Raw genomic sequence first — 23,219 nt, 5'->3', positions numbered from 1 at the left:
TAACACTCACTGCTGTAACATAGAGCGATGTGGGTCTCCAGTCCCCACAGCCCAGCAAGATGGTGTCACAGTAAGACCTGGCACAGGGACAAGGTGGGCACAGGCTCAGGGGTGCTGCTGTTTCCCACTGCCCGTGCCTGTGTGCAGTGACCACGAGGGCTTCCTCTCCGCCTGTCCACAGCTGCCTCATCACAGCTCCCTTCCAGAAATTACTTGTTCAGGAGAAAATTTACTAGAAAATACTTTGAAATTACTTAAAATGTGATCCAGTTTGATGCAAATTATAAAATTATACAAAAAGTAAGGAATGAAAAGGATCACTCAATTCTAAGTAAAGTTCAAAAGTACATTTATTTAAAATGTGGGTAAGATGCCAATATAAAAGAAAAGAGTATAAGAAATAAAAATAATCATAGTACAAAACATTTCAAATCTTTAACATCCATAATTTAGATAGCATGGTCTTTCTTTACACCATTTTATTTGTAGCTGAAGGTCCACACGGTTTTGTGAAAACATTTAAAAACCCGGCAAATGAATCATAAGACCTAATGTGGGCTCATAAAGTCATATAATACAAAACATAATTTATGTTTCCTCAGAATAAAATTGCACATCTTAAAAGATGCAGTATAAGTATTACATCTGTTTTCCTGCTTCACATCTTGTCCCTGGAGCAGCAGGAAAACAAGCAGGCTGGAGGAAGCCCCGGTGTGCGGCTGGCAGCTGACCTGTGCTTTGGGGTCCAGGCTTGCAGCCGGCAGGAGGCCATCAGTTAAATTTATATGTGGGCTTGTTGAGGAAAACAGTGTTCACACATAGGCAACAGTGACATTGAACATGGATGTGTGTCAACAGTTGTAGGCAACGCTTGTAAGAATGCTACATTTTCCTTACCCATTCACAACAGTAGGTCTTGCTGCTCACTCAAACCCCAGGGAAGATATATATATATATATATATATATATATATATTTTTTTTTTTTTTTCTTTTTTCTTTTTTTTGGTGGTACTGGGGTTTGAACTCAGAGTCTCCTGCTTGTCAGGTAGGCAATCTACTACTTGAGCCACACCTCCAGACCTTTTTCCGCTGTAGGTCTTTTTCTAGTAGGGTCTCACTTCATGCCGGGGCCAGCCTGGACTGTGACCCTCCTATTTATGCTTCCTGCAAAGCTGGGATGGGATGGGATCTCACAAGCTTTTGCCTGGGCTGACCTCGAACTATGACCCTCCCAATCTCTTGCCTCCTGAGTAGGATTATAGGTGCAAACCACAGCACCTGGCCCCACGGACTTTAAAATCCCCAACCAATGTGCACAGACCTCACTTGGGCTGGACAGAGTCAACATCCGGCTCCATGAAGCCTGTCCAGCTGAATCCAAAGCCCCAGTGTAGAACCTGAACTATCCACATCCTCAAAAGCACCTGTGATTCTAACCATCCACTCTGGGTAACTCTAACCAGGCTGGCTTCAGGTTCCAGGTGTGAGAAAAGGCCTGAGATAATTCCCACAAATCACCCATGAAACTTCTAAAACCGTCCTTCCTTCTGAAAGTCAAGCAGAGGGGAGCAGGTTTTCACAGACATAAATTTGAATGGTAGAAAGAAGTCTGGAAAAGACGCAGAAGAAACCCGAATGCTTTCGGCAGTTCTGAACAAGTAAACAGGACTTTCCTCACTGCGTCAGGGACTCCTGCAATGGCGTCTATCAGACAGAGGTGTGAACACACCCGGCTGTGACTAACACTAATGAATTAGTGTCCCTGCACCAAGCAGGCCAGTTAGTGCTAAACCTGACACTGGCTTCTGGAACTCAGGTACATTTTCTTCTTCAGTGTTCTTGCCCCCAGGGTATGCAAACAGGTCTTCTGCTTATATGACAACCCTAAGCTCTTTCAGGCTAGTGGGAAACAGATGAAGTAGGGAAACACAATGGAGCCAGGGATGCACACCGTCCTGACTCTGGACTCAGGCGCTCCTATCCAAGCACAAAATCACTTGCATTAGGAGTGGTCCGGCTAAAGCTGGGGCCCTCAGCCTAATCCAAGAAACATCACCGAGAGCAGGCTGTCTGGTGGGACGTGGAGGTAAAATGTGTTTTCTTCATAAGGACTCGTGAGGCCCATTTTGCTTCACTTGGGCCATTCGCACATGAAAACGGTATTTTTAATTAGGATTGAGTCACGTGACAAGCTTTATTATTTTTCTGATTAAAAAGCGGCTACCCCTGCATGTCACCTGTGAACACCATGCTAGTGATTACCCATCATGACACATCTATTAAGCTGACTTTTACTTGACACCTCAAAGCTTGAATACAGACACTGCGCTCAATCTAAAATTCACCTTCAAAACTACAAACTTGGAAACAAGCTGATAAAAAGAAACACATACTTAAGGCATTTATTTTTGCAATGATTATTTTCTGTTCTGTCTGTCAAATACTTGAATACCTACATAAAACAGAGAGGACATGGCCTTTCTGTTTAGTGTCATCTACTGCGATGGGCCCCTCAGGACAGAGGCTCCATGACCATTCTGGGGAGGAAGGGCTGCTGACTCTACATGACACAACAGCAGCAAAGGCATCGCTGGGTCAGTCTGGAGGTCCACCCGCACATTCCACCCATCCACGGCACAAGCTCTTTCAAAAAGGATATGATTCATAATCCAACGTTTGTGTGAGCACTCCAGTTAGAACAAACTCTGCATTATGAACATCTGAGTGGAAGGAAAACCAAAACGTAAAACAAAGAAGCATATCCGTACACAGACAAAGGTGGATGAACAAGAGCAGGGAGCCATACCTATTCCTCTGGCAAAATACTCTCGACATAAATGAAGGTCATTTTCACAGGATATTAAAATTATCTCCGACAGACTCTAAGGAAAAGAAAGAGAGTTGGCCAGTGACTGAAGAGTGGCCCAAGTCTGACGACAATGGCTCTGACGCTGCGCTGCTCACCTTATCCTGCTTGTGTTCCATGAGCTTCCGGAAGGACGGCTGCTTCAACAACACTTTTCCTCCCGCACTTTCCACGATGGCTTTCATGGTTGAAAGGCTTGGGCAAATGCCAGGCGTGATGTAAAAATATTTTCCCTAAAAGTAAACCACGTGTGAACTATTTTCAACTTCTAGAGTGTGTAAGTTTTCACAGCTCCTGCCCTGAGCTTTTTAACAAACTGTCTTAGGTTCTGAAATCACGAAGGTGATTCCCCCAAAAGTACCCCAGCTGGAATGGCCTGGAGAAATCCAGCAAGGTGAACTTGCGGGCGGACTCCCGCATGAAGTACGGCCCATGGGGATTACAGGGACCGGGTCTCAGGTTCCAGCAGAGACGGAGGCTTGGTGACAAAGCAAGACTATTAACCCTTAACAACTTCCAAAAAGTTCTAAACCAGCACTGCATTTAACCCCTTTATCTGTCAAGCAACAGCACCACTCCTGCCATAATCCTTTTTTTCCTCTGCATTATTTGGACTCAGAGTAGAAAATACGTTGATGCTTTAAGATTTAGTTTTCTAACAAGCTTGATCCTAAGTGTAACAAAATTCTATTTTATTTTATACTGTTCAGAGGGGGAAAAAAAAAAAAAAAGCTAAGCAAACATTTAGAAAAATCAGACCACTCTAGGTAAAATGCATCTTTGTCTTTCTTTCTTTTTCTTTTTGATAAAGTGCATCTTAACTCAATACCCCCAATTTCTCATTCCTAACCTGGCTTCTTCAGAAATTCAAAGAACAGATGATCTTTAGAGATTTACTCAGCTTTGTTACAAAAAAAAACACTTTCCAACTGTTCCAAGTCTCTTATGCCAACAAATATTTCAAAACCTTTAGCTCTGAACCATTTGCTACATTCGATTACTATTTTCCTAGCTATCTTCTCTAGTGGACTAGATTTACCGAGAACAGTATAAGCAGTGTCCTCCAAAGATTTATTAAAAGTAGGAAAATGAACTTACATGTCTCTTGCCAGTTAAATTATTCATGAACACACTCTTTGAATACCTGATCTCTAATCAATCTACTTATTTGAATTTTGTACTATTTTTTAAAAACCACAGTAAAGAGCAGCTCTCTGTGGGTATCCTGCACGTCCTCAAGGGAGCGTCCAGAGAGGAAGAGAGGCAAGAGGCGCAGCCAGGGTGACTTCAATAAACTGCCCGTACCTTCACCTGGACCACTGGTACATCTACCTGGGCTGATGAGGGTTTTCCTCTCAACTGTACCTTAAAGAGTGGAGAAACATGTGCTCGTTTTAAGGATTCTTCCAGACTGAAAGAGAAAAGCACTTCTGCCTCAGCATCTCGGAGGATGTAGTTCTGCTCATCTGAAAAACAGAACAGTGCACACTCTGAACATGCATATGCAGGCAGCATGGCAGGTGCAACCTCCTCCCAGAAGTCCCCTATGTCCAGGTAGCAAGTTGTTTGTGGCTATGTTTACCTATACCAACTCTGGGTATTAATGTCTCATCATTACATCCCATTTGCTTGCCCCTGAAAACAGCCAAAAGGCAGGCAGATATTCTTCCTCCTACATCAGTGGCAACTGACCTGGTGGGGTTTATGTAAACTCCTTTGAAAAAAATTTACTGAGAGCTACAGAACCTCACCAGAGCTGTGCCTCCCTCCCCACCCTTAACTATCATATCAGTTGTAGCGAGCTCACAAACTCCCCGAGTGCACAGACTCAGGCTAGGAATTCCAGTCCTAGAATGAGCAGCTTTTAAGTTATCACCATGTCCAAGTGCACGCCTACAGACCGACTCCCAGTGCCTTGAGGGACGTAAAATGCTGAATTTATCAAACTTTATTGATTTATAAAAAAACACATTTAAGTATATAAAAGTGTATAGCACTCAATCCCCACCACAAAGAATAAAGTGTACAGCAATCAACATTTTGTTTTGGCGGCACTAGGGTTTGAACTCAGGGCCTCACGCTTGCTAGGCAGGCGCTCTTACCATTTGAGCCACACTCCACCAGTCCTTTTTTGTGTTGGGTATTTTTAAGATAAGGTTTCAAAAACTACTTGCCCTATTTGCCTGGGGCTGGCTTCAAACCAAGATCCTCCTGATCTCTTCCTCCAGACTAGCTAGGATTACAGGCATAAGACATCAGTGCCCAGCAGCAATCAACTTTCAAAGACTTATGAGAATTTTTTTTGGGGGGGTGGGTAGGGGGGATGAGACTGGGGTTTGAACTCAGGCTTTGTGCTTGCAAACAGGCAGTCTACTGCTTGAGGCACACCTGCAGTCCATTTTGCTCTGGTTCATCTGGAGATGAGGCCTCTTGAAGTATTTGTCTGGGCTGGCCTCGAACCTTGATCCCCCTGATCCTCTCAATCTCAGATTCCCAAGTAGCTGGGATTCCAGGTGTGAGCCACTGGTGCCCTGCTGACTTCTGAGATTTATTTTTCAGAGCAACATTTTAAGAAATGTCTAATGTGCCAAAAGCTATAGAACACAGATATTTTCTCTTCCTATGAATGTGTCTTGAATTCAGACAAGCATTCTCTCTCCTCCTGCGTGACACCCACCCAGTGTGACATGGGAGCCTTGGTAAGCAAACTGGTGATGGCCAGAGGCACATATGCTAGGCTTTGTGGGCCAAGTATTTCTGTAGTGTGTGCTTCCCTTTTGAAGACAACGCTTTAGAAGTGTGAAAATCTATCTTAACTCATGGGCATGGACAATCCTATCAATACAGAGATCCTGAAATTTGTTTGCCAAATGCTAGAAAAACACCATCAAGCTACCAGTCAACCAGCCAATAAGTAAGCCTGTCTACTTTTTTTAGGCAAAAGAAGATACAAACATAAAAACTGGAGAGATAAAAAATGATGAATTTCAAATGAACAAAAAAATACTATGACACATGAATTGATGTATTTGAAATGTCACTTCTAGGGCAGAAATGAAGGCTAAAACAAACAAAACAGAAATGGTTTTTTAAATGCTTCTTAAAAAAACAGTGGGTTATTATTTATGACAGAAAACAGAACTGAGAAACAAGAAAGCAATTTAAGCAATCTTGCAAGCAGCCAGATTGGCATTTTAGCTTCCTAAAAGCAGCAGCAGGGCAATGGGTTCATATGAACTTGTGGGAGTCTAGAGAAAGATCCACCTGAAAGTGAAGCTTCTTGTGGGAGCTCCAAGAAAATACACGATCCAAAAAGCGATTCTCGATAGCTGTGTGCCTCAAACTTACACACTCAACACAAATACACAAATCCAAAATGTGCCCCTACCAAGAAGTCAAATTGGTTTTAACAATCCTTAAAATGCTGAAAGATGGTTAATAGTAAAAAATGAATCTGAAAGCAAAACTTCAGGTCCCAATTGCTGGAAACAAAAAGCTAGAGCTCAGTGACTTCCTGAGGAGTTTCAACCTGAAAACAGAAACCTGCCAGACAAAGTGTCCCTGGATTATATCAACAATAATTCACCAGTGGATCGGAGCAGCAGAGGAGACTGAGGGGACACCAGCCAGCCTCCCTCCTGACCTCCTGCACCACACCACGGCAGAGCTCTGGGGCATGTGGCACTGGTGACAGAACGGGTACAGCAGGGGCAGAAGACAAGCCAGAAACAGGCCCACCTACAAGCCAACCGATCTGTGGTGAAAGACTGCAGTAGAGAAAGCGTAGAGGAGCCTCTTCAGCAAATGGTGCTTAGGACAGCTGCACAGCCACCACTGAGGCGCGACCCTGCCACAGAACTTAGAACCACACAAAATTAGCTCAAGATATAAAATGAAAAACTACAAAATCCCTACACAAGAACAGAGGAGAAAAATGAGGTGACCCTGGCGTGGGCAGTGCTTTTTATATACTGAAAGAAGTAATTGACTGAATTAAAATTAAAAACTTCTATCCCACCAAAGACACTGTGAAGAGAATGAGAAGACAAGCTACAGACTGGGAGGAATGTCTGCAGAGGACGCCTGTTACACAAAGTACTTCAAAATCTATTTAAGACCCAACAGAAAGAAACAGACTGTGAACCGAGAAAAGACCAAGGTACCTCACCAAACACAGACAGATGGCAAGTAAGCACAAGAAGACACTCAGCATCAAGCGTCATTAGAAATGCAAAGTAAAGGAACAATGAGGCATCAGAACACTTATTAGAATGGTGAATCCAAATAATGACAATACCAAGTGCTGACACCGATGTGGAGAAACAGGAACTCTAAGTCATTTGCTGACAGGAATGTAACATGGTGTGACCACACTGGAAGACAGTTTGCTGATCTCTAACAAACCAAACATACAGGCTGGGCATGGTGGTACATGTCTGTAATCCTAGCACTTGAGAAGCTGAGGCAGAAGGATCATGATTTCAAGGCCAGCCTGGACTACATAGTGAGACCCTGTTGTGAACACTTAAAACAAACAAACCAACCTAAACCTATAATCACGTTCTCTATTATTTATCCAAATGAGTTGAAAACATGTCCACAAAGAAATCTACAACTGCTTACAGCAACTCCACTGCTAATGGTCAAAATTTTGAAGCAGTCAAAATGTCCTTCAGCAGGTGAAAAGATAAATAAAACTACGGTATATACAGACAAGAGATAAACATGAGCTATCTAGCCATAAAGAGACATGAAGGAATCTTAAAAGCGTGTTACTTAATAAGGGAAGCCAGTTGGCTTTAATTCCAACTACAGGCCATTCTGGGAAAGCAAAAACACAGAGGATCTGGGGTTGTTGCCCATTCTGCATGGGCCCGTGAAGGGGAGTGTGCAACACCAGGCACCAGCTCCCAGGCACATTACCTACTGTGGGTGACCCAAATGTCCAGGTGGGTTCACTGCTGTAACCATGTACCCCTCTGATGTCAGGTGCTGACTGGGGGGCAGGGGGTGCAAGTGCATGTGCAGGTAGGATGCTGGAACTCATCCTTGCCGTGAACCCAAACTGCCCCCAAGAAATAGTCTATTATAAAAAGAATCATTCTCTTAGGAAATTCTGGAATTGGGAGGACAAGATAGGAAATATGTTTTCTGAATACTAAATGTTCATAATTAAATAAACCCCTTAACCCTCAAAACATGGACAATGTAATAAATAAAAGCCAAGGCAGGGCACAGTCGTGCACACCTAAAATTCCAGCTACCGGGGAGGAGTTGTGATTCAAGTCCAGCTCAGAAAAAATGTTAGCAAGACCACATCTCAACCAACAAGCCAGGCACAGCAGTTCACATCTGCGAGCCCAGCTGAGCCAGAGACGTAGGTAGGAGGATAACAATCCCAGGTTGGTCTGGGCAAAAAGTGAGACCCCATCTGAAAAACATCTAAAGTAAAAAGGGCTGGAGGCATGGCTCAAGTGGCACAGCGCTTGCCCAGCAAGAGCAGTGCCTTGAATTCAAACCCCAGTACCACTCAAAAAACAAACAAACAAAAAGAATTGTAAAAACAGACAAAAGACTGAAGTTTCCAGTCTAGTAACCTTGAAAATTAAGTAAGCGGATCATCTGACAAACTGATTTTGAACAAACAGGCATGTTTCTGGTTAGAAAAGCAGAGTAGAGAGTAACAACAAAGATCCCTAAAGCAGATGAGGCCAAAGGCAGCACATGGAGTCAAGGGACACAGTAGGCCTTTGAGGTGCTCAGGCCACATGTATGAGTGCCACAGAAGACCTGAAGAGATTACACTCAGAGTTCAATTAAAGTGCATGCTATCTCATTCTAAATTTTACAGCTCTTGGTATTACAGAAAATTCAGAGCTAACATGGTGATGGTAACTATTCCTATAACTTTTTCTCCTGTCTTCATTATTTCATGAATATCATTTTTACTAAAAACAAAAAAATTCCAAAGTTTCAAGTGAAACAACATTTCCAAATAGTGTTTAATACACTTGAGTCTCATTCATAAATTCCACATTTGCTAATTTGCAACCCCAGGTCACGGCTGTCGTGTCATGAGCAGAGAAGACCTGAGTCACTCATCACGTTCCCTGCTGAGAAAGAGCCAGGAACACCCTGCCATCTTGTTTTGGCTCATGCTTGTGTCCTCTATGTGGTGTAGTGAGTGAAACCTTTTGGCATTTTTGTTATTTATTTGATAATTATGCTCTGGGAAAAGGCTCTCCAGCACAGTGATAAAGTGTTGTCCTTTGATCCTAAGTGCCAGAAAGTTGTGATGGGCGTTATGGGAAAATACACGTGTCAGATCAGCTTCATTCAGGCACAGCACTGTTGGCTGGGAGAGTTGAGTGTTAGTGAATCCTATAAACAGTATCTATTCGGTAAGGTTGAGATGGGGGTTTTCATGGTACTGCATTTGAACTCAGGGCCTTGCACTTGCTAGCAGGTGCACTACCACCTGAACCATGGCTCCAGCTGGTAAAGTGTTTTTAAACAGAATCATAACAAAACAAAGTACTGATGGATCAACATGCAGGGACGAGAGGCTCTCAGAAACCAGCCCTCCATTTCTTCTGCAAGCAATGGGTCGGCATTCAGTAATTCAGAGTTTGCAGTGACTTCATAGAATACAACTAGTGTAAACGACAAAAACTGACTGAATGCTGCAGTCGAGGAGTTAGGGCTTGTTCTTTATATTAACGACTTATGCTTTCCTATGGCTTATTGTTTTGATGTAGAAGTGGGATGTGAAGTTTAATTCTAGCCTTGCTGTACACAGTAATTTCAACTACCTTTATTTTTCTGGGTATTCATTCATTCATTCATTCATTCATTTATTTATTTATTTATTTATACTAAAGATTAAGTTATGTTTAAATACCAGAGGCCAAGAAAATGATATGGGTCTGAACTAGGCTATTTTATGAAGACTGTCTTAAGGAACAACCTGTGCCCGTTACATGTGAACTCGGTTACTGCAGTCAGTCAGAGAGTGTGGGACCAGTAGACCGGCCCTTAGCCACATACCTTGCTCTCACCCTGGAAGCTGGAGCATCCCTTCTGTGCAGGGAGAGTGTGAGAAGAGTGTGGCAGCCAGGGTAAGACACTGGCCAAAATCAGGTGCACTGCAGGCCCCGAGGTACAGGCTGGTCTCCAGCATTACTGCATGTGGCAGGGGAAGCAGGGGACTCAGCTTGGAGCCAGCACGGCCACGTAGAGAGAAAAACTGAGAAGCCCAGGAAGGAGGGCGAGGCCATGTGACAATGCTCCCTGCTCCACTAAGACCAGCGGCCAAAAGAGGACACAGGTCATGCTCAGGAAGGCTTAAGGTTCCAGGCCTGGGGGATGGGCTGGGGACACCAACTCTGCAGACATGGAATGACAGTGCTGCCACTGAAGACATGAAGGTACAGGTTCACCTGGGCTCCATAGCGTCTATGGAAAAGTCACGGAGATTTATAATCATGCCTACTTAGCAAGGATCTAAAAACATTTCAGTGTCTCTACAAAGCTAAGAGGAAGCCCTAAATACACTCATCAAAGGGGCTCTGTGCCAGAGTAGGCAGCCACTTTCCATCCTAAGTGAACTGATATTCAAACTGCCAGGACATCTATGTGTACCTATTTTCTTTCCAAACGGACAAGTTACACTTTACTGCACGGAAGGAATTTTGTTTTACAGCCAGATTTTCAAGCAAAATATACTAATAAAGAAAAAACAAAAAGGGGCATTTTTCCCTTGATCTCATTCAAATGATCAAGTCTTTGTATTTCATAATAAAATGTAAAGATACCAATCAAAGAAGTCACTGGGATATAAAATAAATTTATAAATTTAAATGAATAATTATCAAATAATTAAAAAAAAAAAAAAACCAGATGTATATTGGGCTGAAAATGGAGATAAATTCCAGAAAAAGGATTTGAAACCTTGTCACTAAAAATCGTGGTGCAGATGACACTACCCACCAATGAACTTCTGACACTTGAAGCCCTCCTCCAGCCACTCTGGAGTCACAATGTGCTTCACCACGGAGATAGCCGTCAGGAACTTCACGGTGCGCGTCACTTTGCTGGCAATGAGGTGGGTGCACTTCTGTGTGGATTCAGCCACCTCCCCGCCCAGGATGTAGAGCTTCTGATGCCACAAACAGATCAGAAAGGGAAAATGACAATCAGCAGGGCACAACAGGGCACCTGTCCAAAGATGGGACTTACAAGGGCTGTCCTCAGTCCCAAGCACTGTGTGACAGGAAAAGCAAAACGAGATAAGCAAAGAGGAGAATCTGAAGGGGACACTATTGTAATTAGCTCTACACAAATAGGGATCAAAACAGGAATTGTCAACCATGATACAGGGTGAACTGGTGGGGCTTGGTTTTGGTGGTCTGTGTGCTGTTCTCTTGGCTATGCCTGTGAATGGTGGCCTAGCAGCCAGATATCAATCAGCACTGCTACCAGAGAAAGGAAATATCTTAACTTAGTGTATTAAAATATCTAAGCCTATCTTTAAAAAGATGTTATTTCCCATTTTACTATTTACTTCAGGCTGTCCTTGCAGCATACCTTGGATCCAGACAATGTAAGCTACTTACAAACACCTAGAAATTCGACTTTAAGCAAATATGTATACAAAATAAGATGGTGAAAAAAAATATATGAGTTCTCCAAACATCAGTTACTCATCTGTCTGCATAAATACAAAGCCCAAAAACATCACAGCTCACTTTGCAGTACAGACTGAATCTGCCCAGACTTTCAAACAACCAGTGGCTACTCAACAGCATCAGCACACTATGTCCACTTTCAAAAGTCATGGCACAGAAACAGACAAAGATATGAGCATATAAAGAAAACATCTCTTTACAGCTCTACTCATATCTTAAAGGCAGAAAAATTAAATCATGCTAAATGTATAATAGCAGCATTAATAACTATTTCATTGCCTTAAAAGAATTAAGAGTAAAATCTATGACTCTAACCTGATACAGGTCAACTTACTTGACCACCAAAACAAAACGAATGAAACACTGTACAAGTAACAAAATCCATCATTCCTTGCAATTGTTCTTTGAAAAAATATATTTACAACTTTGTTCCCATCTTTTGTCTACACAAATACACAACACCTTCCCCTCCAGGACTGGCCTCACTCTTCCCAGAAAACAAATTTTGGTAGTCTGTTTTAATCAGAGAACCTGAAGATGCTCAGCCCACTTTGAAATCAGTGTCTTTATAAAAATGATATTCAAGTAGCCTATTAAATGCTCACATGTATCTGAATCATATTTCTATAGCTGTAGGAAACCAAATGGGCTGGTGTGGTAGAGAGCCTGCCTAGCAAGCATGAGGTCCTGAGTTCAGACCCCCAGTACTGCCAAAAAAAAAAAAGAAAGAAAAGAAAAAGTAACTAAGCATCAAATAATAGCAAAGAACAAGGCAAGAAGTCACTGACTAGTTGTTACTTTATTATAAAGTACCATAAAGTCTATTACAGTAGGATATTCCTGGTTAAATGGCCATTGAATAAATGGCTAACCTGAAGTAAGTATGTACAGAAAGGTACAATGCTAAAAATCCTTCAATATAGAACAAAATTTTACCTTAATATACTGCTGAACTTGGACAGGCTCAAATCCTGTGAAAAGCACAAAAGGGGTCAATTCTGGTGTCAACTTTTTAGTAGGAGGTGGAATATCTTCAATTCTGTAAAACAAATACACACAAAATAACGATGACTTCAATATTTACTTAAAATAAACATGCTCTTAGCCGGGTGCCAGCAGCTCACGCCTGTAATCCTAGCTACTCAGGAGGCAGTGATCAGGAGGATGGTGGTTTAAAAGCAGCTGGGCAAGTAGTTCATGAGACCCTATCTCAAAATCTCTTCAAAAGAATGGTTTGGTGGCGTAGCTCAAGGTGTAGGCCCTGAGTTCAAACCCCAGTACCGCACAAAATAAATAAATAAAATAAACATGGTCTTTAGTAAACCAGAGCTCACCAGGGCCTGGCATAAGCAAACGCTCTACTGCTTTAGCTCTTTTTAACAGAGTCTCAAGTTTATGCTCAGGTCAGCCTAGACCAAGACCCTCCTATCCATGCCTCCTGCTAGCTTGGATGGCAGGTAAATGCACCATGTCCAGCTTTTTATTGGTTGAGATGGGGTCTTGCAACTTCTTGCCAGGGCTGGCCTTTAACCATAGTCCTCCTGATCGACACCTCCCAAATAGCTGGGAATACAGACATGACCCACCATGTACAGTATGCTTTTTATTCTTATAAGAAAGTTTCGATATATTACTGTCCTTTCTTTCCCACCAGTTACATAAGGTCACCCTCCAAAAAGACCCTAACGAAAACTTTTTGAGAAAAGCACCTAGGTAACTTTGGTTAAGATTGATACTCTCCTCTTTCCCACCTATCCCTACCAAGTCATTTTGGTTTTAATTGGGTTTTAAAAAGGAAAAAACATTAACACCATTTTTATGTTTCACTGATTTTGCTGGCTTAACCATTGTACTGCTTCTTCCCAATTTTTGTTTTTGGTGGTAGTGGGGCTTGAACTCAGAGCCCCACACTTGCTAGTCAGGCACTCTACCACCTGAACCACTTTGCCAGCCCTTTTTTGTGTTGAGGTTTTTTGAGGTAGGGCCTCCCGAACTATTTGCCCAGGCTGGCTTTGAACCATGAGACTCCTGAACTCTGCTTCCCGAGTAGCTAGGATTACAGGCATGAGCCACTGGTGCCTGGCTACTGCTTCCCATTTTTAACGTTAAATTTTTTATTTATTTAATTTTTGTGGTGGAGGAGATAGAGCCCGCGGTCTCATGTGCTACCACTAAGCCATTCTGCCAGCCCCTTACATGGAGCTTTGAAGTAACTCTGTGTGCTCTGGCGGCTCCTTGTCCTGCTCACTGATACGTCAGTTCTAGCCCTGTCTTCACCAAGGGCATGGACCAGGCTGCTGTCCTGAAGCACATGTTGAAATCTAACCTTTCCATGTTTTACATGCCTCTTATACTTGTTCAAATCTTATTTCTCCATTTCTATTTAAATGAGATGACCCAGGGCTGGTGGAGTGGCTCAAGTGGTAAGCATGAGGCCCTAAGTCCAAACCCCAGTGCCGCCAAAAAAAAAAGAAAAAAGAGAAGAACAAATTGAGATGATCTAGGAAAACGTTAATCTATGGCAATCTGATCGTAGGCTTAAAAAATATAATCCCAAAATGAGAATTTTTATTTAGTCTGTGCTCTGGATACGGGGGAGTGAAGGAGAGAAAGATGAAAAGCAGAGAGAAGGAAAAACGAGATTGCTGACTGTGAAGGGCTTCAAAAGCTGTGCCTTGCCAGGCACAGTGGGAAGTAAGCGCACTCCAGGGTCCCAAAGACTTCCGCATCTGCTGGGCCTTGCTAACTTCCTGACTGCAGGACTCTACTGACTCGTACTGACCAAGCACGTCTATACCAGACGAACCAAAAGCTTTGCACCTCACCGTGCAACGCAAGCCCAACTCGACACGTCATGTGGGTGCACACGTCATTCTGAAGCAGACCAGGGCCCCATTTTCCACCAGACTCACTGAGAGCTGGCAGCCACGAGGTGACACCTGAGAGGCCCAATGCCCAGTGCTCGGTCTTGGGCTGGGCTCCAGCTCTCCCAGTCTGTCTCCCCCACAGCAGCTGGGTTCAAACAAAGGGATTCTGGTACAGTTTTGCTTAAAGAGAAAGGCTCATTTTATTTCACAGAAACGATCCCAAGTCTCATCTCTAAAATGAGACATACTGCAATAATGTTATGGAGAGCAAACAGTCTCCTCTCAGATCCCATCCACTGTGAAGTCTTAGAAACTTTCCCCAGTCGCCAAAAATTTTCCACAACAGACCCATCACAGGTAACCAAACCCTCCCTGTCCCTCAAAATTATTCATACCTGGCTCTTTTGGAAGAAGGCTGAATATTAGCTACTTCATTCTGCTTCAGTTTGGGAGGTAATCTCACACCCTGTAATTAAAATGTTATCCACTTTAATCAAATCAATCTCCAAGTAAAACAGAAGCATCAAGATATTTGTGTCAAATAACCAAATCTTAATCACATGAAAGAACATGCTCTCTACCAAGTCCATACTGGTATTTGCCTAGAAAGATGACTGGCATAATGCAGCTAGGAGTAAAAGCCAGCACTCCAGAGAGCCTCTGCTTCATTTTGTTGACTTCCCCACTCACCAACTCCTCTCAGTTCTTTCAAATATCTTCATCTTTCTTTCCTCACCTCACATTACACATGCAGTCCTTAACTCTGAACTAGCCATCTTTAAGTTCTTTGTCCCATGTCCCAACTCAGGATGTAGAAAACACAGTATCTGCAATTATGTGTCCTTAAAGAAAAGACAATTTCTAAAACAGATCATCACTTAGGGTGTTACAAAAGACACTATGTGACAATCAGATCAACAGTGTCACAAACACCAGGATGAAACACTGAACCCCACACTGTCTCGGGAAGATGTCCACACCCACCAAGAGGGAGGGAGGAAGACAATGGGATTCTCTGTGGGGCCCTTGCCAAGGTAACATCTGTCTCTCTAATTCACTATTTACTCCTCCACATTTTAAACTCAGAGGTTCTTTCCAAAAGACATTTTATATGTTCATGTTTTACAGTTTGAACTACCTCTCAATCATATTAACTTATCTGAACTACAAGTATTGCTGTCATAGCTAGACAACCAAGGTAAGCACTAGCAAATCTACAACACTTTTGCAATCTATTAACCCTCTCAGACTCAAAGGATCAAGTTTTCAACAACTGGCAGGAAGGTTTCTACTTTTCTTCCCACAACCTCTATAAGAAAACGACTCCTCGGGCTGAGGGTTTGGCTCAAGTAGTAGAACACCTACCTAGCAAGCATGAAGCCCTGCGCTCAAGGCCCAGTATCAATCGCTGCTGGCAAGAACAGAAGTTAGCAGAGAGGTGGATGAAGAGGATAACAAGGCCTTCTGTGATCTTAGAGAAATCAACACATGGAACCCTGGCAATTTCAGAATATAAACCACGTGGTTTGAGAAGAAAAACTTCTGATCACCTCTTTAAATCTCCTTTATGATCTAGGAGGGTGTTTGCTTTTGCTGATATGTCAGAGCTGGTCATGTTTACTTAAGTCATAATTACTAGTTTATCTGACCACCTCATTAGTATTAAGTAAACAAGACAGCAAACTCTAAAGAAGGTTTCCTAGGAGACCTGGAACAGAGCTGAGTCAGCAGGGCAGTATCAGGACAGGCAGCTCCGAGCTGCCTGGGATCCCGGTTAAGACTGCATTCTCACATGGTTGTCCCAGCATGTGCCCTTGATCACCTCTGCGTGTGACAGAATATTGCTATAAAAATAAATGGGCAGAGGATATGGAGGTCCTTTTTCTTTTTTTTTTTGAGAAACAAGTTCTTGCTATGCTACCCATGCTAGCCTTGAACTCATGGGCTCAAGGAACCCTCTTGCCTCAGCTTCCTGAGTAACTAGGACTACAGGCACACTGAAAGTCCATTTTTAAAAAATATAAAATAATACATTTATAATAACATGCACTTGTCCTAAGCCTTTAAATTACACTATTACTGACCAACAATAAAAATATCGCTTTCTTGCAATGGTGAGTGACAAGTAACAACAAATTCTAAAGTAAAATTACTGAATAGGTCCTGATTGTAACTGAATAAATATTAATGCAGAAAAAGCACATTTTGGGCTGGCAGAGTGGCTCAAGCAGTAAGACCGCCTGCCTAGGAAACATGAGGCCCTCAAACTCCAGTACCAACAAAAACATAAAAGAGCAATATTTTACTCATCAAACATGATCAGTTAGAATGTGGACAGCCCCTCATGTAAGACAGGCCTTACTTGTACTGTAACTGACAACAGAAGGCCCTTTCAGAATGTTCTATCCTGAAGTCTCCTATCAGAGAGACCACCCGCCCCCTCCCGTCACACATCTACTGCTTCTATCTTTTTTTTTTTTTTTTTTTTTTTTGCAGTACTGGTGTTTGAACTCAGGGCCTTCGCCTTGAGCTATTCCACCAGTCCTTTTTTGTGAAAGGTTTTTCGAGATAGGGTCTCATGAACTATTTGCCCAGGCTGGCTTCGAACTGCAGTCCTCCTGATCTCTGCCTCCCGGGTGCCTAGAATTACAGGAGTGAGACACTGGCACCCAGCTCATCTAAATGCTTCTAAATGGTTCTCAACCTACAACAATCCTATGACAAACAAGAAGCAGTCTTCAGATTTCATTCTGCTTTCCAACACTGGACTCAATCACATAGCTCTTTGAAGCAAGTAACGCTCCTCACATTTATATATGAAGGACTGACAATCATCACCAACTAAGAGAAACAAACACAGCTAGGGCACACTACACATTTTATGACAAGTGGGAAGACACAGCCTTCATTCATTACCACTTGACAAATGATAAAAGAAATTTTAATTTACAAATACTTCCCTGCAGCATTTTACTAACATGCTAATAGCCAAAGTAAGGAATTAAATTAACATACCATCAATAACTCTGCTGAGACTTTCAATGGGATTCTCCATGCATCTGAAGAGAGAAAGATGTTACTTTTCACAGTAAGTGCACACTATTTACACAGAAGAGTCCTGCTGTAGAAGTCTTTTCCAGGGCTGTTAACTCTGGGTGGCTTAGTTTACAACTTTTAGTAGGAGTAAGTGTAAGTACAATACTTAAATATAGAAAAAACTTTGCAAGGTGAATTGGAAAGAATAGAAGCTGTTCTATGAGTGTGTCAATCTGTCACATCACGTCTTATCAACAGAAAATTAGCAGCAAACACTATGATTCAACCAAAGGTACACACATCCCACTGTGTGTTGAGTGGCTAGACATTTCTAGAAGATGGTGTCCAGTTCTGGGCCTCCCACAGTCTGGTCTGTAACACCAGCTATGAAGAGAGGGTAAAAAGGAAGGACAGCCTGAAACAGTGGTCTTTCCAGTACTAGAGAGGGCTGGTTGAAGGGAGTAGCACACTCATGCTGTGTTGAGAGTGGACATCTCCACAAGACCAGTCCCTCTGGAACTGGCCTCAGGGCTCAGAGCAGACCAGCAGGGATGTTACAGGGACACAAGTCAAAGTCAAAGATGAAGAAGAGCTTTCTTGTGATTAAAGCCATCCAAAATCAGACTGGGCTTCCTTAAGAAAATGGCAAAGCACCACTTGAATTACCTGTTTTGAATCATGTTCAATTCTGTAAATGCAGAATTAAAACTCACTGTCCGACTATTTACAATGGGGATTGTCCTCCCTTAAGGAGTTGTGTAAATACCAAAAGGCCACTACAGGAAGCACTGTAATGTCTGGGAGGTAACAGCAAGTCATCAAAGCATGGCAGTGACAGGATCGACCTGATGTGAGACACAAGGCTAAGAAGGCTTTCAAATGCTTGTAAGACTCTACTGATATCAAACCAACAAAACTCCTGGGCAGAGTGGGGAGATGAAAAAACGTGGAAAGGAAAAAGGAAATGAGTAAAAACCCAGTTAGAGTACTAAAGCCAAGCATGGTATTGGTGTAAGTAAGCAGGTAGCAGAAGCAGGTCTAACGCCCATCTCAGCAGGATGGACAGCCCCTGGAGCTCGCTTACCTAGAAGACTTAACACCAAGTGCTGGGTGGGCGCGAACGGGTCCTGTAGATTGAACGCTGTGTAGCGGCTATACTGGATGGGCCGCAGCGCCTCCAAGTTTCCCAGCAGGATGTCCCCAAGCCACTGAGCATTCACACACGGGATCCTCCACTCTTTGGCTTTTTCATATTTTAGACCACTTGGTCTTTTTTTTGGAGGAGAAATCACATTTAGTAAATGTTAGTGCCATACAATAACTCACATTATATTTATTTTCAACAAAAGCTGATAAAAAATTTTTTCATAACAGGTGGCAGGCATATTTTGGCAAAGATGCTGGTGATCCATGGCTGGCAGTTAAAGGCACTTCCGAGCTCAGACAGGATCATGGGACCACATCTACTGCTTTCACCTTATTCCTGTTGCCTAGATTCTCTAACTCATCTAGACTCATCGGTTCAAATGTTTTACAGGTATTTCTGCTAACACTGTCATGAATATCATTGCCATCCTTTTATTAGACTTTGATTTCAAAAAATTGTATGTATTAAGAAACAGAATTGAACTACCCCTCCATTGTGTGTAAATTTAAATTAAAAATGGCCTCCAAACTTGACTTACTCTTTACAGATGAGGACTGTGTTGCTGCGGCACAAATAGCCCGTGTATTTGGCACCTGCCAAGTATGCCATTAACTTCAGGTCATCTCTGTCACTGTCAACAAATCCAGTCACAGAGATAATCTACAGAGAAAAAGAACAAATAATGTTTTTAAAAAATAAACTTAAGTATGATTTCCTCGATGTTTTAGTTTTATACGTATTTTTTCATTATTCTTTTGGCATTATAGGACATATTAGGCAATATTATTCTGAAGAACATCAAGAGGAGATTTTATTAATGGTTGGCATGCTCCATACAGAGGAAGGAAAAAGAAACATGAGCTCACAAATATGGAAAATACTCCTTGCATTAATATGTCATTGCTCAGGTGATTCTAAGTTATTTTGTTAAGCACATAAACATCAGTCAGCCCGTTATTTTCCTTTCTGATCCCAATTTTGAGATAATTTAAGTGGGAGAGCCCACAAGTATTGATAAGGTTCTGCCCAACAGCGGCTGCCTTTAAGGGTTTGATACCGTCAAAGACTTTGGAGAACCCATTAAATATCTGCCAGTGATCTGCAGAAAACTATTCAGGGGAGCAAGAGGAATTAAGGTACTTTTTAGGCCAGGCACTTCTATCCTGGGCCAAAGTAAAGGAAACCTGACGCAGAGCAGCGAAAGACACGGCCCATCAGGACACGATTATTGCCCTCTGCCTTACGTGCTGCGAACATGGCTTTCCTCCCGGCGGGAACGCCACAGGGAAATGCAAGGCTCGGTGAGGTGGCACCATTTTCTTCTTCTTCAGGACTGTGTTCAGCCAGTGTGCAGTCACACATCTCTTTCTTTCCCGGATCGCCTATGAAACATAAAATTAGAGGTTTGTTTTGGATTTTTTACTGCACTAAACACAAAATGGTATAACCACAACACCACCTTTTTAGAAGTCCTATAACCAAAAGAATTCATGACATTTAGCACACAATTTATTAAAGACAAGCTATGACGATGTAGCTACTGACTCTTGATACAACTTAAATATGTTACTATCTATCTATGAACAAGAGCCCCCAATGGGGAATAAAAGAAACAAATTTTCCAAGAGATAACGTAAATGATCATCAAAATTAAAATCCCCCATCTGGGCACTGGTGGCCCACGCCTGTAACCCTAGCTACTCAGGAGGCAGAGACCAGGAGGACTGTAGTTCAAATAGTTCAAGACCCTATCTCAAGAATACCCAACACACACACACACACACACAAAGTGGAGGCAGGGTGCCTGCCCAGCAAGTGTGAGGCCCTGAGTTCAAACACCAATATCACAAGAAATAATAAAAAAAATTAATATACCACATAAGAATACAAAGGATCCCAAATAAAACAAGGTGTAAAACTGTAACCAGCCATCTAAAATTATCCAGAGGAGGAAGATCACAGTATTCTCCATGTTTAATTGCAAAGCAGAACCCACAATGCTACCTCCTTAGGTATTAGGAGAGGGGTCCTTAGCATTAGGAGAGGGGTCCTTAAAGGTCATTTGTCATAAACACATTAGGATTCATCTGTCAACAAATAAGAGCATTTTAGGAAAAGAGAAGTGAATGAAACATTAGTGGTAAAGGAGGTAGTATGGAAGAGAACTAGCTCATACTCGATAAGGTAACTGACTTCCCAGGCTGGGCGCTGCAAAGCCACACAAGGTAGGAAATCCCTTTCTTCAACACTGCGTTGGTGATGACTGGAAGTACCTACTACCCTTTCCCTAACTCTACCAGGAATTTCCATCTCTACTGCTCTAAGTCAATGGTGTCCACAAAAGTATCTAGCCACAGAACACTGGATGAAAATTAAGAAGTAATTAATTTCACTATTTTTAAAGGTAGAAAAAAGTTCTTTCCCCAAATAGTAAGCCCTAGAGTCTAAGGCTGCATAAAAACTGAACGGAACTCTAAGTCACAGGTGGGCCACCTTCCTTACCTGTGCATACATGCTACTGACTTGGCTCTCGCAGAGAAGATGTGTACATCGGCTCGTGAATGTGGGGTCCACAGTGCCACCGTGTGCCTGGATTATCTACACAAAAGACCCAACCAAAACTGTCAGCAATCTCAATTACCCAGAGTACAAGATAATTGTAATTTCAAGACAGCTATTAAAAGAATTGACCACATTTATATACTTTATTTCCCCACAGTATAAATAATATGTAACAGCAATATTTCAAACTTTTCTATCCAGGACTACAGAGAGAAAGTGAACTGCAATACTTGCTTCCTCTAGATTTCCAGAAGAAAAACGTGGGTGTCTCCATCTCACACTACTGACATTTTGTGGGGTACCTCCCTGACCTCTGACCTCCACCCACTGGTTGCCAGTAGCACCGCCCCCCACCCCAGATAGTAACAAAGTCTCTAGAGTTGCCAAATGCCCCACAGGGGCAGATTCACTCCCCTCAGGAACCACCACTCTACACCAGAAAAGCAAATGAGAATCAAGTTAATGAATACCAAAAGTTTATTTGCAAACAAATTAAGTTTGGGAGTTAGGAAGGCATTCTCTCCTAACTACAACGGCTACAGGGCACTAGACAACAGACAAAATTCAAAATCCTGTCCGCTGCTGGAAGGAGGAATATATTGTATGTTAAAAAGGTTAACTTAAACAAAGCCCTGATTCTGTTTCACTTCCTACTTTCAAATGTATTTATTTGAATCAGTTTATTTACCCTAACTGTTCATAGATGTGGTTGAAGGACACTCAAGAGAGAGCCAACAGCCCCCTACCCTTGCCCTGCTTTCCAATGTCCCCAAATCAATCACAGGTGGCTTCTTCTGAAGATCTCATACATTCTCTCTCACATAGATTATGCCATGGCTTTGCCATCTACTTGGGGTTCCCTTCATTTTTACCCAAAGAACTCCCTGTCCATTTCGGGTCATTCCCATTTCTTGGATGCCACATGCAGTGCCTTCCCAAAACTGAGTACAAGAGGTAAATTCTGTGACCGTGGAAGTCTGAAAATACCTTTGTTCCACGGGATCGTTTGGCTGACAGCGTATGTAATTCCAGGTTGGAAATTACTGTCTGTGAGAATTCTGAAGAAGCCGCTCGACTGTCTAACTGGCTGCATGCTGCACTGGAGGTGCTGGACACTGTCCTAACCTTGATCTTCTAACAGTTTTCTCTCAAAAGCTCTGAACTCTCACAGCAGGTTCAATATTGCTCTTTTCGTTTCTGTCCCGTCTGGAACGTGTGTCCTTTATTTAAAGCTGTTTTCTGTAACAGTTTTGCTCTTTTCGTTTCTGTTCTGTCTGGAACATGTATCTTTCTTTAAAGCTATTTTCTGTAATAGTTTTCCTCCTTTGTTTTCTTTGGCCCCGAGCTCCTATTATTTAATGCTGGACCTCTTGTACTCATTCTTTAAATTAAAACAAAATTTAAAAAAAACAACTTTTATTAAGTTTTATAACTATGAGTTTTATTCTGCTTTTTAGGAAAGGTTTCTAAATGTCACCTTCTAAAGCTTCTGTGTTTTCTCTAAAACTTCTGTGTTTTTTACATTTCTGCTGTTGTAATTTGGAGAAATGCCTGCCTTGGCTCGCTTATTATCTCTTGGCTGGGCAGCCTCAAAGCCAGCAATTCCACACAACGTGAACACCTGACCACTTTATTCTCCACTTTCCTCTAAGGGTTGTAAGGAGGAAAATTCAAATTCCCTAACACAGCTGGAGTGGCCAGCCTTTGTCCCTTCTTCTCCCTGTCTCATGGGCCATCCGCACAGGCTTGTGGACTTCCCATAAATCCTCCCCCATCAATTTCTGTAGGTGCCTGCCTTTGCCTAACCTGGTCTATTTGGACCATCCTCCCCCAATTCTTACTCCTCCTCATCCTGTGATATTCAGCTCAGGAACCACCTCTTCCAAACTTTTTAACATACCTAACATGATTGGTTCATATTCTTTTCTCAGACTCCATAATGCCCTATGGTACCTCTATCCACACCACCAGACAAAGCGATACTTTTCCTATGTGTCTGTCAGTTTGCCTAGCTCTGCTTACTCAACATGACTCAGTCTTGCAGCATGCTTGG

General features: G+C 42.4%; 1 protein-coding gene across 5 annotated transcripts in view; it reads right to left on the bottom strand.

Moving 5' to 3' along the window:
• Nucleotides 1–332: 332 nt before the first annotated feature.
• The window catches only part of Paxip1 (PAX interacting protein 1), a 55,745-nt gene continuing 32,858 nt past the window's right edge, over nucleotides 333–23,219 (bottom strand). For all 5 annotated transcript variants that reach the window (XM_074060096.1, XM_074060107.1, XM_074060101.1 and 2 more), the window contains 13 exons: nucleotides 21,107–21,202; nucleotides 19,849–19,986; nucleotides 19,143–19,264; nucleotides 18,542–18,726; nucleotides 17,437–17,480; nucleotides 14,817–14,887; nucleotides 12,491–12,593; nucleotides 10,857–11,025; nucleotides 4,233–4,333; nucleotides 2,966–3,100; nucleotides 2,808–2,883; nucleotides 2,662–2,721; nucleotides 333–788 (listed from right to left, as the gene is read on the bottom strand). In XM_074060096.1, the coding sequence (XP_073916197.1) occupies nucleotides 772–788; nucleotides 2,662–2,721; nucleotides 2,808–2,883; nucleotides 2,966–3,100; nucleotides 4,233–4,333; nucleotides 10,857–11,025; nucleotides 12,491–12,593; nucleotides 14,817–14,887; nucleotides 17,437–17,480; nucleotides 18,542–18,726; nucleotides 19,143–19,264; nucleotides 19,849–19,986; nucleotides 21,107–21,202 (1,317 nt within the window). In that variant the 3' untranslated portion in view covers nucleotides 333–771. The remainder of the gene's footprint in view (nucleotides 789–2,661; nucleotides 2,722–2,807; nucleotides 2,884–2,965; nucleotides 3,101–4,232; nucleotides 4,334–10,856; nucleotides 11,026–12,490; nucleotides 12,594–14,816; nucleotides 14,888–17,436; nucleotides 17,481–18,541; nucleotides 18,727–19,142; nucleotides 19,265–19,848; nucleotides 19,987–21,106; nucleotides 21,203–23,219) is intronic.

The sequence above is a fragment of the Castor canadensis genome, chromosome 2 (genome assembly GCF_047511655.1).
Source record: "Castor canadensis chromosome 2, mCasCan1.hap1v2, whole genome shotgun sequence".
Lineage (NCBI taxonomy): Eukaryota > Metazoa > Chordata > Mammalia > Rodentia > Castoridae > Castor > Castor canadensis.
Note: the sequence above shows the minus strand (reverse complement) of the source record. Positions and strands in the feature narration are given on the sequence as shown.